This window comes from Bombus terrestris, chromosome 15, assembly GCF_910591885.1.
Source record: "Bombus terrestris chromosome 15, iyBomTerr1.2, whole genome shotgun sequence".
In the NCBI taxonomy this organism is placed as follows: Eukaryota; Metazoa; Arthropoda; class Insecta; order Hymenoptera; family Apidae; genus Bombus; species Bombus terrestris.
The window spans coordinates 4,684,978-4,701,856 of record NC_063283.1 but is presented as its reverse complement, the minus strand read 5'-3'; the positions used below and the strand labels follow the sequence as shown (position 1 = coordinate 4,701,856).

Below are 16,879 nucleotides of genomic sequence, written 5' to 3'. Positions count from 1 at the left end.
CAGACGTATTAATTAAACGACTCATTTTCATCGCACGACAAAAACGTGAGTTTAACGCCCATCGGCGACTAATGCGTCGCCCCACTGCAGCTCGTACGCTGCTCGTGGAATCGGGGTAGCGTGGCTGGTGCCGGCCAGCGAGTTTCTACCTCGAAGAATCGTCCAATCCTGTTGAAGTGGTGTACGCCTAGTATAGCTGTTCGTACCTTGGAGAACCGCCCAGTTTTCGTCGATTGTCTAACCCCACCAGCGGAGTGGCGGTGCACGGTGGTGGGGTTGGGAAGCGGCCGAGGAACAGTTCCCCCCACTAGCGCCCAAGAGCGCCTCGTTTAGCCTGTAATTTGCTCAAACACTAGCAAGCTCTCGTGCCAGAAACATCCGTCAGAGAGCCTGTGGTCCGCTGGAGTCTCGAGATACGCTCGTTGGGGCCACAGTTGCTCTTTTTTCGGGACAACTGTGCCCGAGTGGTTCCTTTGGCCGGAGTAAATTTGGTGCCGCGGGGCTGGAGCTCGATGGAGAGGCGCGGTCCCGGGATATCGCAGTGTGTGTCGGCCGTGTGAGCGAAACGCTTCGTGTTGCGGCCTCTCTCTCTTGCGTTACAGTGGTGACACTACTCCTTGTCTCGCGCGGGATCATCGTGGGCTGGATGATCCGTCAGTGACGTTACACGAATCTCACGTGAACGATGAATCAGTGGTGATCTTGATGGTGGAAACTACAGTGTCGCATATTTCGAAAACAGTCGCAGAATAATACGTGAACTAAGAGGATATTATACGTTGGTGTGATGAAGGGATCGACAAATGGACGATGTACTCATTAACGAAAAGAAACGAACGATAATTGTCATCAAGAACATTGTCAACGCTAAGTTACAACTGGGATAGTATCCCAAAATAGGGAGTTATAAGTGCGTCGATAAGTGCGTCCAAAGTGTTCTCAAGGAGTAACCCGTGGCTGGACGTCTGGCAGGCAAGCGTTCTCGGTCTGGTGAAGGAACCGGGACCGGGGCGGGTGCAGGCATGCGGCGGACCTGACTCGACCGAGTTACCTGGAGCCCTCGCGTGTTGCAGAAGTGGCCAGTCCATCAGCCAGGCGTACGATAATCGTACGATGATGCCGCTCGCGCCGACGCCAATTGTACCGGTGCCCTCGAAGCCGAAGATCGGCTTCAGCATCGACTCGATCGTCGGTGGTGGTGGACAGGGTCGCGAGGATCGCTTGGACCGTTTAGAACGGGTCGAAATCGAGAGAGATGGCAGCCCGATGGACGTGGTCGAGGGTTCGTCTTCGCCTCGAACTCGTCGAGTGACCACGCGATCCCCTGGCGCTCATTCCGAGGGCTCTGATCGGCCGGTGTCTCGAAGTTCCTCCGTGGAGTCGTACCCTAACTCTCGAAGAACACCGTCACATCCTGGCAGCCATCATCATCATCACGGCAACCACCATGGCCATCATCATCACTTATCCGCCGCTACCCACCTGGATTTTAGCAGAACGGTTCACAGTCACAGCGGAGGATCTACGCCGAACAACAGTCCCAGTCCACCTCACAGGATATCCCACGGTGATTCTCCCGTCGGTACACACCCTCAGCCGCCACCAGGAGTCGTCAGACCGAGTCCCAATTACCTCGCACCGCCGCCTGGCGCGGCAACCGCGGCAGCGGTCGCGGCCGAACAATTGAAATCTCTTTACGGGCTACCAGGACACGGTCCAACGGGACCACAAACCGGACAGAACGAATATCATACGCAACAGCAGTTAGCACTAGCCGCGAATTTGGCCGCGGCGCAACATTTCCAAGCGGCGAATCTCGCAGTGGCCCTTCAGGCGCATCACGGCGCGTCGCCCCATGGACCACCGCACGGACCTTATCCCCATGGCGGCGCGCCTGGTGGACCTCATCCACCGCCGCATCCTCATCAACCGCCTAGAGACAGCTATCCGCTGTATCCTTGGCTCCTGTCCAGGCATGGAAGGATCTTCCCTCATAGATTTCCCGGAGGTACGTCGCGCAGCTGTCTTTCTTCTTCTTAGTTCCCAGCTTTGTGTTTTTCGTTTTTGGAATAGTTGAGTGTATTTCGTTGTGTTCATTAGGTTTGATGGGTTAGGACGAAAGAACTGTTTCAACTTGGAAAGCATGTAAGCGTGCTATTGTTGGACAATCAGCAGAGATGTTTCTTTTTCCTCGGTCTTGACAGTTTTTAGTATAGTTGAATATATTTCGTTATTTATTAGGTTAGAATCGAGGACCGTATTAATTTGTTTCAATTTAAAGAAAAGACTATGTTGATTTGTTTGTTTCATGTGCGTCTAGTTTTCCTGCGGTTGAACTGTAACTGTAAAAGTTGCAAGAAATATCGTGATTGCATATTATTCAGTGTACTAGTATGTTTGGATAATTAGCTTGTCGCGCAATGGTCAGATTACGCGTACCTATCTTATTTTTCCGACCAAGATGAAACACGTATCTATTTCTTTCTGGCCTTAATAAATTGTACCCGGAAATAGTTAAAGGAAACTGGCATCGTTAGATCATAGGTGATCGTAACAATTGCAGTTTGATTCGAATAACATTATTTAATCCTTGTGGATCTAGTTTCATATTTATATCGCATATCTTGCACCTTATCGCATAAACTGAACAATGTAAGTTGAAATAAAGTATCCTAAAATTAAGTAATTTAATCGAAACTATCGTGGATCATCTACGTAACCCAATGATACCAATTGAGTGTTAATGGAGAGTCTCTCTCTCTTTCTCTCTTTCTGTGGATTCAACTTTATTTCTCTGGCTGTTAGTTTCATCGTAATTGATTAGATAGAAATAGAGGAAAGCGGAGAAAAATAGAACACTCGATATTGAAATTTGCCAATACGATAGAAATTAAAACACAGTGTCTGAAATGATAGCTTTCAGTTTCTGGTTCGCGTGACTCGAAAGACGCGATTCATGTTTTTATATTTGCAAGAATGCTTACGTATACGTGTACCTATATCGCTTTTTATCATTGATAGCGGTACAAATAGAGAAATAAATAAATGTTGTTTTTATTGCATAAATAAACTTGATAGTAAAGTTATCAAGTTTTATATGACTTCCTGGCAAATATCAAGCTTCGTAGTAAAGTTATCTGAAACTTATCGAAGCTTGTCAGATAAAACGACATATTTCTGCTTCTGTGTTCCATTAGTTTCATGCCAAAGGATAGGTGTGATAAGGTGATGAATAAAAATGGTTAAATAATTATAAAATTATGTATTAGTCTTGCTACGGTGTATAGCTTGTTTGGTATTATAATACTATTTATATTCATAATATGAGAAATTAATAGATCGATTGTAAGACGTTTATATATCTTTAGAACGTACATTTCCAAGAATGGTTGCCTCTGCATCAAAGTCCAATTTTATAATCGACATCGTTTCTTAATTACAAGATCGCAGATTATGGAACATAACTTACGTTTACGTATACCTAATAGTTCGATGTTTTGCGTCAGATACCGCATTAAAGCGAATAAGAAAGTAGTCAATCCTCGCGTTACTTACACAGACGTACTTAGGCAAAGAAATATTTAATACATAAATTTTAATTGAAATATCAACGAGTGACCGATTCACTGATCAAGACATTACCGTCAATCCGTAGAATTTGTACGTGGTTCAACGAGATACGTAGTTGCGTTTCCGAAAAATATAATTATTTCTTTCCGATCGAACGCATAGAAAGCTGTTGCTCGTCAAAACGTTTGCCTCTGTTTATTCAACGGTTCGTTAGTTGCCGATTCTTTCAACTGCATGATACAACAGTAATTCATTCAAATAACATCTAATGAATAGAAAGCAATCTTATGTTAAGATGTTTTTGCCTGTTTATTCCACGAAATACTTACATTAATTCCTTTAATTCCGCAATAATATATCAGTCGTCGTTTTTAATAACATATTTATCCGACAAAGTGTTATCGATTCATCGAGCAACACTAAAAGCTGTTACTCGGTTTTCTCGTTAATCGCTAGACGGAAGGGCAACGCTTGGTTACGAATTCCATCCAACGATTTCGAAATCGTATGCTCGTTGTAAAATTATTTCGCGCGAACGACATGGTATTTTTGTTAGTTTCGAGGAAAAGAAAAAACGGAGGAAGGGGACAGAAGGCTCGTTTACATGGATAGATCGTTGTCAGTTGGTTCTCTTTCGCACGCGATCGTTGAGCAATTCTGCCGATCGAAAAACCATCTCTAACTTCGCTTTCTTTACGCGATTTTCACGGCTCTTCGAGAAAAGTCCCGGACAATGTCCCTGCAGGACCGCTGGAATGAACCTTAAATTATATTTACAATAGAGAGAATTTGTACTGCATGGATTTCAATTTCGGATGTCTTTATGTCTCTAGATGGAAGTTAAAATATATTTGGAAAAGAATGATTTTTACAAAGAAAGTTTTACTTTTCCCTACGAGAGTGAACATCCGATTAACACGTACTTTTACCTGTGTAATTATTACTTTTCCTACCGTGCGCAAGGTGCATCAACTGCGGTCCGCTCTCTATGGCGCCACATTTTGAAACTTAACTGTAAAGCTCAATTATGCCTCGTAATGGTGCTACACCTAGGGCCTCTGCAAAGGTACAAGCGCGAGCCTGCTAACGCGCAACATCCTCAATTTTCCCAGACACATATTCTTAATTTCTATATAAATATGTATGCATATGTCTCTAAAGTAATAAACAAGAATAAAGAATCAATTATAAGCGTGGAACGTGCGGATAGCCGAGATCCGCGAGTTAACTCGTCATATTCCAAGTTAATAAACCCCATGGCGCGATATTCTCGCTTTTTTCTCCCCTCTCCCTCCTTTTCCTTTATGTCGACCGGTTCGCTCCGCCAGAGATTATCGATTTGGTCGCGATGTAAACAGCGTATATCGGAGTCGATCGCGCTTAAACGACGAACACGATAATTACGTGTATATTCCTCAGGGCTGGTAAATAAGAAGGAACGCACGAGTTTCTTTACCCCATGAAAGAAGAGGTTACGCAAAGATTTCGTAACGGAGATTTTGTAACGTTGTTGTGTCCGCGACGCGATCATTCTTATCTCGAGCCATAAACGACGAGGCAAAACAAGCGGGTTCGCGTAATTGATTCATTCGAGAGTGATAACCGGACCCCTGGACCAATTATGAATTATTCCACGATACTGGCCATATCGTAACGGCGAGATAGCGTTCCATCCAGTCATCCATGATAGCGGATAGTGAATGGAGGAGAAGAGAAGCGATAGCGTTATTTGTTTAGTGGTTGCAGTCGGTAGTGTTGCGTGGTGATTGAACTTTTAAAAATAGATCTGCCCGAGGCGATTAATTGCAGAGTTAGAGCAACAGTTTGGATATTTATTCGAGATTAAGAAAATATATAGAAGCGATCTTGCGGCGAATCAGTGAAAAGTGGAGAATCGAGCAAGTGGTGGAAATAATTTTCGCTAAAAGATTTTGAAGCTTTCTATGGAGATAGGAAGACAGGCAGATTTAACGTATGTGTGAAAAATGAAAATAAATAGAATATTTATAGAATATAAAAGAATATAGGAAATAAAAGAATCCGTTTTTTTGAAGAATTTTTAGCGAAGGAATCCTGTTGAATATTCTTAATAGTCGGAGATAATTAATTTGAAAACGATCTAAATCAATTTTGTCCACGCAAAAAATTATCATGCGAAGTTTCATGCGATATGTTCGAAGACTTACTCGTAATTCATTAACGGAATAAATTTGCCGCCGATAGAAGGAATCGATAAATAAGAATACATTTATTGCATATCGATAAATAAATTCTGGGAAAAACTTCGGGATATTCGCTGAAGGATAAGATCTTTTTAATTCATTTGTATATCATACCGTGCAACTGAAGCTTGTCATAAAACAAACTTTCATTAAAAAAAAGGGGGGGGGAAGGTTCCTCAGGAATATAGCAAGGTTGAAAAAAATTTTTCCTCGTCAAATTGATGATTCTCGTTATCGTTTTACAACACGCATACTTCCACTCAGACAGATGTTGCGCGACAGTTCGCCCATTTATCTCCAAGCGATTACCGGCTACCTGTAACTGGAATCTAATTAGCCAAGGCAAAGCAAAACAGGTAGCTGTGCATTGTACGACGAACGATACCGTTCGACAACAGCGTCAGTCTCTTCCACCTGTGAAGGTGTGAAGACATTACCGATTTCAAGTTGAAGCGCACGGAGTTTCATGTCTCGCCACTCATCGGCTCGTTCGTACCACGGTTAATTTTATCTACGATCGCTAGTCGATTGTAAATCATTCGATCGTATGAAACTCGTACAAGACGCGACGTGTGTTAGAAACGAGAGTTTTATCGCGAAGCGTTCATATTTGTAGAGGATGAGGCGGCTACAGTCGATAGAATCGGACAGATTCTACGTGGAAAAATAAGTGGAAACAGTAGAATGAAGTTTGTTCGAACGACGCTTCGTTTCTGTGAAGATGCAGTTTGAAAATTTGTCGACTCTGCTTTAGCTTGGCTAAGTATCGATTATGTATGAGTGAACGATCGGCAGAAGGTTATTGTACGTGCGAAGATAAGTCAACAATGTGAAATAAAGTTCTTCCGTGTAAGGTTTCGTCTTGAAGAAAATGAAGTTTAAACGCGTTTAATTACGAACTGGTCGGGCACACGCGCATGATGCATTTCCTCGAAAACGAAGCATCTTGTGAAGAAATTCTATTCTACAATTTTTACTTATTTTCAAATGTAGCTAAAACCCTGGTCGATCATTTACTCTTGTTCAGTTTGCAATTAGACAAGTTTAAGTATACTTGTCATACCTTGACAGTCGATATTTATTTTATTATTATAATTTATTAGAACAAATTTTTGTTTCATTTTTTCACGTAAAATCGCCCCTTATCCAGTTCTATCACGATTACCGTCCCACCCTGTATATGTATTTATATCCGTTTATCGAAGGGTTAATTTTTATCCGAAATTTTGGAAATTCATTTTCGTTTAGGAAGATACACGTATGTCTGGCTGATTTTGTTGTGTAATTGTGAACAACGGAAGATCGAGGAAATAATTTGCAGGAAAAGAATTGATTTGCAAGTTTCTATTAAGAAAAGAGTTAATTATCATACGGAGAAAAAGAAACGATCGATCGTGTGCTTGGCACGGCCAATAACAATTTACTCATTGAGCGCTGGCTTCGATTCTTCGAATGACCACGATGACGAATCGAAAGGGACGAGGGGATGATCGTTTGAAAACAAATGCGTCAAGTGGAAAACCTCGATGGACGTTTTATGGACACGCGTGGACGTTTATACGCGAGGCGATTTACAAGACGTGAAACGCGCCACTGACGGGGGAGGATTATTATGGAGCGTGTTAGCAGTGATGAATGTAGAAGTAGTGCTTTGTTGTGTTACAGTCTTCAAATCATCGTGATTTTCCTGAGATTTTGTTCAGTTTAACATTTGAAGGGTTTGTTTGTGAAAAATTAATTTCTCTATGTGATATATAATATTTGCCATAGGCTAGGATCTTTAAGGTATGTTTTTGTTGTGTGATTAAGCACTTAGTGGGAAGGTTAATTACTTAGATTTCTATCTAGATATAGGTGAGCGACAGTATGACACGTTGAGTAAGATTGATTCTTAATGCTAATTTTCTGTAACTTCTTTTGGGAAAAAAGTTGACCTTATTAGGAGTTGTGATTTAAATACGAGGAACATAGATCGTATCCAATATGAGGATTGGTATTAATTTATGAGATTGGAGATTCTTCGTCGTAAATTACTCGTGACATTTTAATATTTCTTATCTGCTACAATGATCGCGCTTCCAGCGTATAATCTTGACAGGCTCGATAATTAAAAGAAATTTAATGCTACCAAGTAATACCCGATCGTTCGAAATGCTCGATCTTACGTTAAAAGAGACAACTTGCCAGTACCTTTTGCGTCTTCCAATCATTCTAACATATCTTACAGCCCTAATATTCTCACCAAAACTGTCCAATAATCTCAGATACTAAATCTGGCATCCAGTGTTCAGTTATCAAACTAAAAGTGTCAGTATGCCACAATTTCTCTATTCTTCAAAAAATTCTATACATTTGCTCGCAAATCATGCGAACAGTTTACGTGATCCTCGCAGTATTCCATACGTAATGGTCGTGTAGAGGACGGGTATAAGGATGTTTGACCGTGAAATTTATTGGAAGTTATCGTTCGTTGTCGCGACCGTCGAATATATTTAAAATAATGAATTAATGTACAGCCTATATTCGCTGAGCCGCTAGTACGGAGTATAAATCGCAAAGTGAATTTGCGGATAAATACTCGATATATACTCGTCGAATAACTGGCTAGATAACCCGTGATAACACTTAGATCGCTCGTTGATACAGAAAGATGCTCGTAGATAATCGTAGATACTAAACTCTTTGCGTCGGCTTATTTTACTGGTCGAGGTGGAAGTCGGAAAATTCAAATTCGTCTTTGTTCGAGCGAGTTGTTTGTCTAGCGGCAACATTATTTTACCCGGAGTCTATTTATTCTTACATTACTTGTATCCTAAGGATCTTGATATTCCGAGGCAAAACAACAACATGATTTGAATTGTTCTCTGACTCATGTGCCGCTATAGTTGGAAAAGTATATTGCCACATACTCTTTGTTTTCCAGTGGAAGACTTGTACACCAGTTTGTATAGATTTCATTTTCGTAGTATCGAAGCTCTGTACTCATCTGAAAATTCTGCCAAATGATACGAAATTTAATTATCTGGATCTAATTAGTTAGTTTCTACAATAAATATATCGCTGGTGCGATGTGCTTCGCGTAACCACTGTACATAATCCAATCGAAGTTAGTGGAAAATATATCCATTCCCATCCACGTTTATAAATAACGCGCCAGTTAATTAAGTATATACCACCCAAAGGCAGCCCTACATCAGAAAAATGCGAAACGTCTCCTCAGAAGTAGTAATTACGCATTCCTTAATGAACAGGCGGACGTCGCGCGAAACGAGAACCGCGACAGGTGCTCGAAGCTTTCCGAATTCCCCCGTATCCTCCTACTTTTTATATTTATTTTCTTTATTTTCCCTGCCGCTCGAACTGAAATCCATGATTTCTGTATTACGCAACCGATAATTTAGCAGCTCGAATCTCGGCCGTGTTATTACGCGAAAACCATCCTACCTCTCCTTAGCGGTTCATTATCGTTCAGTGTCGTCCAATCATGTGAGCAGACATTTTTTCTCTAATTATATTCCCGCGGTTGTCGTGGTTCTTACGTCGAGGTTGTTCTCTCCGCTCGAAGATTAATCGCTCAATCGAAAAATCCGCTTTTTGCAACGAAACTTCATTGGAAAATCAGTCCTCCTCCTCCTCCTCCTCCTCTCTTTTTCCTCTGTACTTTTTTCCCTCTCTTCTTTCTTTTTCTTTTTCTTCCTCCACCGCTACGTGTATGGAGACAACGCCGCCGCTTCGTTTCGAGCTGCACGGGTGTAGTTCGTTGGTTATACCTAATCGGGCGGCAATCAGGCGACATCAGACCAGGCCTGGAAGGTAGCATACGAGGTCAGGCCCCGTCGGCTGGGAAAAAGCTAGGAAAAGGCGAAACGTCCCCGTCGATAGAAATGGACTATCGACGATTACCATAAATTTACCGCGATCTACCGGGATCGTATACGGTTATTTTGTCCCTCGATAGAGAGAGGAAACTAGTTCCGCGCGCGGAAAAAATCGTGACCGTGTAAGCCTTATGGCGCGTTGTGCGAGCGCCCCTAGGGACTTTTTCTAGTTGCTCGGGTGAACCTATGGTGGCGTTCCTGAGTACTTGGAATTAAGTTTCCCTGCAAGGATCGGATACTGCTTCGGTATGGAGACTGAATATTAACGTTCTCTCGTAATTGGGGTAGCTTTTCACCCTTAATTGGCGAAATGGAAATACGTTGACTTTTCCGACGTGCTTCTCACATATTTTAGTAATCCGATTGAAACCTGATCTTGTAAATTATAATTATCAGCTTTCTATCGTGATCTATAGCGTACTCGAAGATCATACGAGTAAAAATAGTTCAAAAAAACGAACGATCTTCCGTGGAAAAACACAACTAGAATCGTATTGTCTGTTGTTAGATTTTCCGATAAAATAATCAAATTCGTCGATCCTTAACGCGAAAGAAAGCTAGTCTCGAAACTAGGACGTTAAGTGGTGGAAGATTTTTCTCCGCATTAACGTGACTATCATCATTCATTGTTTCCCAAGGTTCGCAAACGAGACCCTGTTAGGGCAGCAATTTGAAGAGGTGGCTGGGAGTAAAACGCTTAGGATTCAGACACTCATCGAATGGCCCGCCTAAGGCGACGTCCCAGTCAATGATTCGATGATGAAGTGGCTTCAATGCCGTGTGTTACTCGGTTAGGGTTGTTTGCTACTTTTTGGTCAATTTTGTCTCATCAGCGCGTTACTTCGGGCGGTGTTCTCGGAACAGGACGAGGACTCACGTTACCATTCGATTACTGTTATTTCTCGAGTACTTGAGCCAGCTGGATAGGCTACCATTTTCAACGTAACTTGGACTCGAACGAGGCCCTAGTCGCTTATCTAATAGCTCGTTTTAGAATGCCGAGTATTATACATAGAAAGTTGTGTAGAATTTCTCGGAATTTCTTTGCTTCTGTTGCTTCTACGTTTACAAGAATCTTTGATTAATTTTCCTTTATAATTATTCGGTTGGAGTAAATATGATATTATTTTGCGAAGGAGAATTCAAGCGGAAAAAGTGAAATACGAAATCAGGTATTGGTTACGGTGATATTAATTTGTATGTAAATTATGTATTAAAGTGTAGTAATAGATTGTAATTAGACTGTGGAAATTTATGCAACTTGGTGTTTTTCTGAACGCAACTAGAAAAAGTGTACAGCGAACATTATAATTTAGATTTTTCGTATATTTATATATTTTACGAGCATTCTGCGATTTTTTGCATCTAATTTACATCTAACTTTGATATAATAGTTCAACCTCTGAATTGAAGTGATAATAATGTACTGCGTATAAATTTGTATCACTTTAATTTTTATTTATACTTGTATATTTCACTATAATTAATTTCGTCGAAGGAATAGAATTTGTGGTATGATCGAAAGTTGTAAGCTCGCTCGAAGTCACGTTCAAAATGAAACTTTGCCCGCTTCCACCGATAACTATGAACGACAGCGAGAAATTTCGTTTTGAAACGGACGACCAAAGCGACTGAAGTTAGTGCCATTTCCTAGCCAATGTATGGCGGTTGGAATTGTTGACTCGAGTAATTGTCACGATCGTTCGTGTTAAATGAAGTACGGCTCAAGCTGAAGTCACGCCTGCTTGGTTCGTGTAATGAGAAAGAGAAATTGTATTGTGAGGCTATTTACCATTTGTATCGAAAATTTCCTTCAAAGATAGAACGGATGATAGCAATCGAAAAAGGAAGGGAAACGTTATTACAATGACACAGATATAGAGTTAGATTTGATTAGATTCTATTATAACTGTAATTGATACTTTTGGTAATGGAATACGCCATTAACTGGGCGAAACTTTCTTCGAATAGCGTCATTCGGTCGTAATTAGGGTAGATATTACAAGGATAGGTCTAAGAGATTTGTTCAAGTCGACCAGTGCTAATGGAATTTTTAACACACGTGGTATTTTCATAAAAGAGGTTTACAAGTGTTTCAATACTCTGGCGAGCCTGAGTATATCGTAGAACTTATAATTATAGACATATACCGATCGGTATACTGCAGATTTTTATGCAATTTCATATTTCTATCAACATAACTAAGATAACGAAACCTGCGTGAAGATTTATTTCACCTCTTATAATAAAATTATATTATATATACATTTTTACACTTTTAAGTTTTCCGCAAATGCATCATACAACATCGCGGTTTATCGATCACGAAAATATTCACTCGCTTTCGTTCCCCGATTGTTTCTTCAGTCAAGATATGTACCGTTGAAAATGATCGTTTAGCGGATTACATTGTCCGTAAGAAGACAGCTAGAGATATCAAAGCGGAGGTGAAAATTAAGCGGAAGAAAAATTTCTGACACCATAGTTGAACTAATCGCTGCTTGTGCAGTAGACACTCGCTTATCTGGCAATTAGTCGGTATCGGTAATTACCGCGGAGGATCCTCCGCCCTAGCATCCAGCCTTCCGCACGCGTTTACAACGGGGAGAAAGGGGGAGGGAGGTCGTGGAACTGTTTCGATAAGGAATTCTCGAGTCGTTTTCTGTAATCTATTCCGGCTCTCGACTTCGCTACTCTTCGTGGCTCATAATGGTGCCAGGAGGACTTCTTTTTCCTCTTCCACTACTCTTTTTCCTTAGATCTGAGTTAGTTAGTTTTATGCAGGCTATACTTTGTAGAAAGAGCCAGAGACTCGATCTTTATAACGCTTGTGTAATTCTTGAAACCGGTGGAAATGTATTTTTAATGATATTAAAGTTCTTCTCGTTTTTTTTCCCTTTCTTTTTTTCCTTGGTTCTCTCGTGTCGTGTTCCGTAAGTTCTGAACGAATGGCGTTCGAATCATCTCTGTCTTATCGCTGGGAAATGTATTCGTCGTGTGTAACAACTAACGATTAAGGCTAAAGTTTTTTAGCCTTTTCTTTCTTCTCTCCATTGTGTCTCGTAATTTATTTTCTTGAATTTTTTTATCATTGATGAATAGCGGCGAGAAGGACTGCCGGCGATATCTTTTTTAATTAATTTTTATGAATTATTCGAAAAGAATCGCGTTTAAATTATTTCTCACTCGTGGAATTATTCTTTTACGTTTTTAAATCATATTTTACGATCTACCGAAGGAGAACAACATCCAAATATTTATTACAAATATAAAACACGTAATCCACGTGACTATCAGCAATCCTAGTCTTAGCTAGTCTTTCATTCCTTTTAGCCAAGTTTCACAAATTCCTAGAAAGGAACGGCGATTATATTCTTTTCTTCTTTCCTCTTTTTTTTTTTCTTTCTTTCAGATTTATGAACGTTTTCTCCCGCCAATAAAAAATACGAACCAGGTGTAACCGTTGTTAACGATATTAAAAGTCAACGTTAATATTAACGACGCTGCTACTTTTTCTTATATTCGTCGTATTATCTTTTCTTTTAGAAATTCTCGGGAGGAAAAAATACGGCGATCGGCGCGTAATTTGTTGAGTTTTATGGATCGTTTTTTGTCATTAGAACGTATCTGTCTTAAATGACTTCCAATGGCGTGTTCGTTGGATTATTTTTTACTGCTCGTAGCTGTCGATTCGTAAATACTATAATTCACTGCTAATGTAATCGCAGTTTTATTGCTCGCTACTTCCTCCATCTGCTTGGGTTCAGATTCTGCACATTAAGCACAGGGCATCAGGAATGCGAAGAGGGCATAAAAACTGAAACATTGTCGAATCTGTGCTACGACTATTGGCCTAAGTATTTATTATAACCCGTTGCTCTGCTGCTATGCTATAATCAAGCTCCGTTATGGAGGAAAAATAAGAGCACCGATAACAGAATGTTCAGATAACAGAAATTCCATGGTATCTCGTATAGATGGATTTCTTCGAATCTAATAGCATATTACAGTATTACGTTCTATCGTAACTATATCGTAGAAGAGGAATTTTGTAGTTGAACTTTATCGTAGAATTCTGCCTACAAAATTTGATAATGAAATATTAAAATCGTTACGTAAACGTTATGTAAAGTTATTCTGCGAGTGAAACATGCAGATGTAGACAATCGAGGTATTTTGAGTTTTTAAATTCTGTACGACAAAGCGTTAATTATCCGAAGCAATTGGAAGCAATCGAGGTGGTTCGGAGAATCGAACTGTTCGGATAACGTAACAAGCATCTATACGCAGTTTCCATGGCACAGGAATTATCCCTAAAATTGAATACAAAAGTATTATTGCTGTAATTTGAAACGTAGCTGTATATTACGCGGAATATTCATTCATTTTTGAAAAAGTGCTTCGAGTTAACGATACATAGTAATTATAAATAATTCTTATATAGTCGATGTTAGGAAAGTTTATTTTTCAAAGCAGAAACTTAAGTTCCTTTCCGATTTCTAGAACTAGCGGCGATAGCGACGATGCGACACTGTTTCGGATAATTAACGCAATATTGTGTTACAATTATTATTGAGATTATTAAATTAATCACAATAGCTTTCATATGATGTAAAAGCGAATTGTAGTTATATCAGTGTCAAAGCACTCGTGACCTCGTTATTATATAGATGGCGAAAACCGTGGAAAATTTTTGAATAATGAAACCTTCTTTTCCATTTCCCTCATCTGAATCCACTACTTACAAGAAAAACACTTGAAGTTAATAGCCATAGTGTAGGATAGGCAATGAAAATTCAATTAGCAGTGAATGTGTTGAAGCTACATCTTGACCCAGTTGCATGGAACACCGTAAGATCTCTTACGTACCTCTCCTTCCTCTCACCATATATAATTAATACCCATTATACATAGAAAAAAAGGCTTCTTCTTTCTTCTTAAGAGAATATCCATGTAACGAGCCACTCGATTTGGCGAAGAACAGAAGAATCACGTTAAAAACGTCTAAACACAGAAGTTAAATCTCGTTACGTATCTATTCTTCGTCTGGTCGCAATGAGCTGACACGGCGCGATTTTTTAATGACGTCTGCCAACGGCGAACGAACAGTTGCAATACTAATTACCTCTAATACGCGGTTGCGCAAATGGAATGGACGTGATAGCGGAATGAATTCCCGCCTGTTGGTCTGCCGTCGACACCGCTTACGGAGAATTGATATTACGAAAGGGAATTGCCTTTGCAGTTAAGTCACGAGCAATTACCATTAAGCCCGTTCTGAGTAATTACCCTTTTGTTAAGTGAAACATGTGACCCGCGGAACGGCACGATTCCACTGTGGTTTCGTTAAAACGTTAAAATCGTCGACCGGTTCCGGGCTTACAAATGCAAATTTTACGACGCCAGGCGTCGAAGAAGAGTACGCTTCTTGGAAAATTGGTCCCGAACGAGCCACGGTGACGGATCAGCAATAATCAGCAATACCTATTCGAATGTAAATAAGCTTCTAATAGAGTAGAATTATTAGAGTCGTCGTTGATTATGCGTGTTTGGCTGTTTCGAGGATCGATTATGCAATTTTGTCGTCCTTTCTACGAACAGACGAGTTTCCGTTATTTTTCGTATATCGTATCCTCCGACTGGAATATTAGGATCGTTGGAGGATTTTTCTAATTGCCTCTGCAATGTTCCAATAGCTCTACTTTGTACGAAATATTAATTGTTGATGATAAAGGAATATATATATAGCTTTCTTTGATTGAAATTTAGTGAACTGTAAAATTGAAGCTGTTACGATTTTGTTATAGACTTTAGCCGCTTCTACATTGCTTTGTAGATGTTAATTACAGTTTACACGGTAGAAGGATTCTCTTATTGTTTAGGAAATTAATACAATTGTTAGATTTAGCATAGCGTCCAATTTTGTCGACATTCAAATCACTCAGCCATGTATCTCCATCCCCCAACAGAGGCAGTGAATTAAAATTTAAAAGAGGTGCCAGTGAAACTCGCGTTAGAAAGCAATCGAGTGACGCGAATGTTCAAGCTCATAATAGAAATCATGCGAACGTTTCCATTTGTCGTTATCGAGGCCTGGTATAGTGCTTCGCGATACAATACCGTGTTAATCAGCGTTATTAAAGGGACGTTTACCCTCGTGACGTTCGCACCATGGGGTATCCATGGGCAACAATGGCGTTCGGTAGCCTTCCCGTCATCCATTTTTTCGAATCTTGATTTCACGCGTGTTCCACGTGTTTCCATGTGTTTGCCCCCGCCATTTTTATCTGCTTTTTGCTTTTTTTCTTCAACCGAGCCATCGTTCCGAACCGATCGAAAAACGCCTCTGTCGTTGATCTTTCAGGTTCCATCGACAATGACGCGATATTTCTCTCCCCTCTTCTACTTCATTCGTTCCTTTGTGAATCGGATTGACGTCTTCATTGAGCGAATCGTCACGGTCGATCGGTGATCGCGATCGAGTCAGAGATCCACCGTGCAAATTGAACAATCGAATGATCTGATTTTTTTGCAGGATGGACTGTGCCAGCGCTTCTTCCTTCTCGTTGATCGCCATTGTCTGACTAGTCGAGTGTCACTACTGGTTGCGTTTTATAGAGCGACGAAGTAGAGTAAGGTTTTTTCGAGTCGAGAAAGTACGTATTCTTCGTTCCTCGAGTGGTGAAAGATAGAAACGAACTTCGTCGAACTGAAATTTTCGTGAATCGGGAAGCTTTTGTGCGAAGATGGTTTTCTGAGAAAAGTACAGAAAACGATGGATAAGATCTAAATTTGTTTAGAAAATTGTATTATGAATTTTTGAGTTCTTTTCTTTTTTGAGGCATTAGTGCATTAATGTCGTATCTTATAACACGCGTCTATTAATTGGCAAATCTCGTACGAAAAAATATTCTACAATTTCGATTCGTTTCTTAATCACCGTGTACTTGTAATTTTTCCAGACAAAATAAATAACGAAAATATGTATAGGATACATAATCAGTACACAATCTTTCACTTCTGTCAACGTACAGTTGCAGCGTTAAAAAGAGTTAGCGAAGATGTAAATAGGACATTTAATTAAATAAAGAGCAGTAGACAGCGTTTCGGTTCTATCAACGTGTACTCGCAATTTTCCCAAGTAAAAGAAATAGCTACAATACGCATACACACACACACACACACACACACAGGATATAATAATTAATG

The 16,879-nt window shown here is 40.3% G+C and overlaps 1 protein-coding gene across 1 annotated transcript in view; it reads left to right on the top strand.

Moving 5' to 3' along the window:
* Window positions 1–288: 288 nt before the first annotated feature.
* The window catches only part of LOC100642539 (homeotic protein empty spiracles), a 53,836-nt gene continuing 37,245 nt past the window's right edge, over window positions 289–16,879 (top strand). Inside the window, exon 1 of the mRNA XM_003401101.4 lies at window positions 289–2,008. Coding sequence (XP_003401149.1) covers window positions 1,114–2,008 — 895 coding nt within the window. The 5' untranslated portion in view covers window positions 289–1,113. The remainder of the gene's footprint in view (window positions 2,009–16,879) is intronic.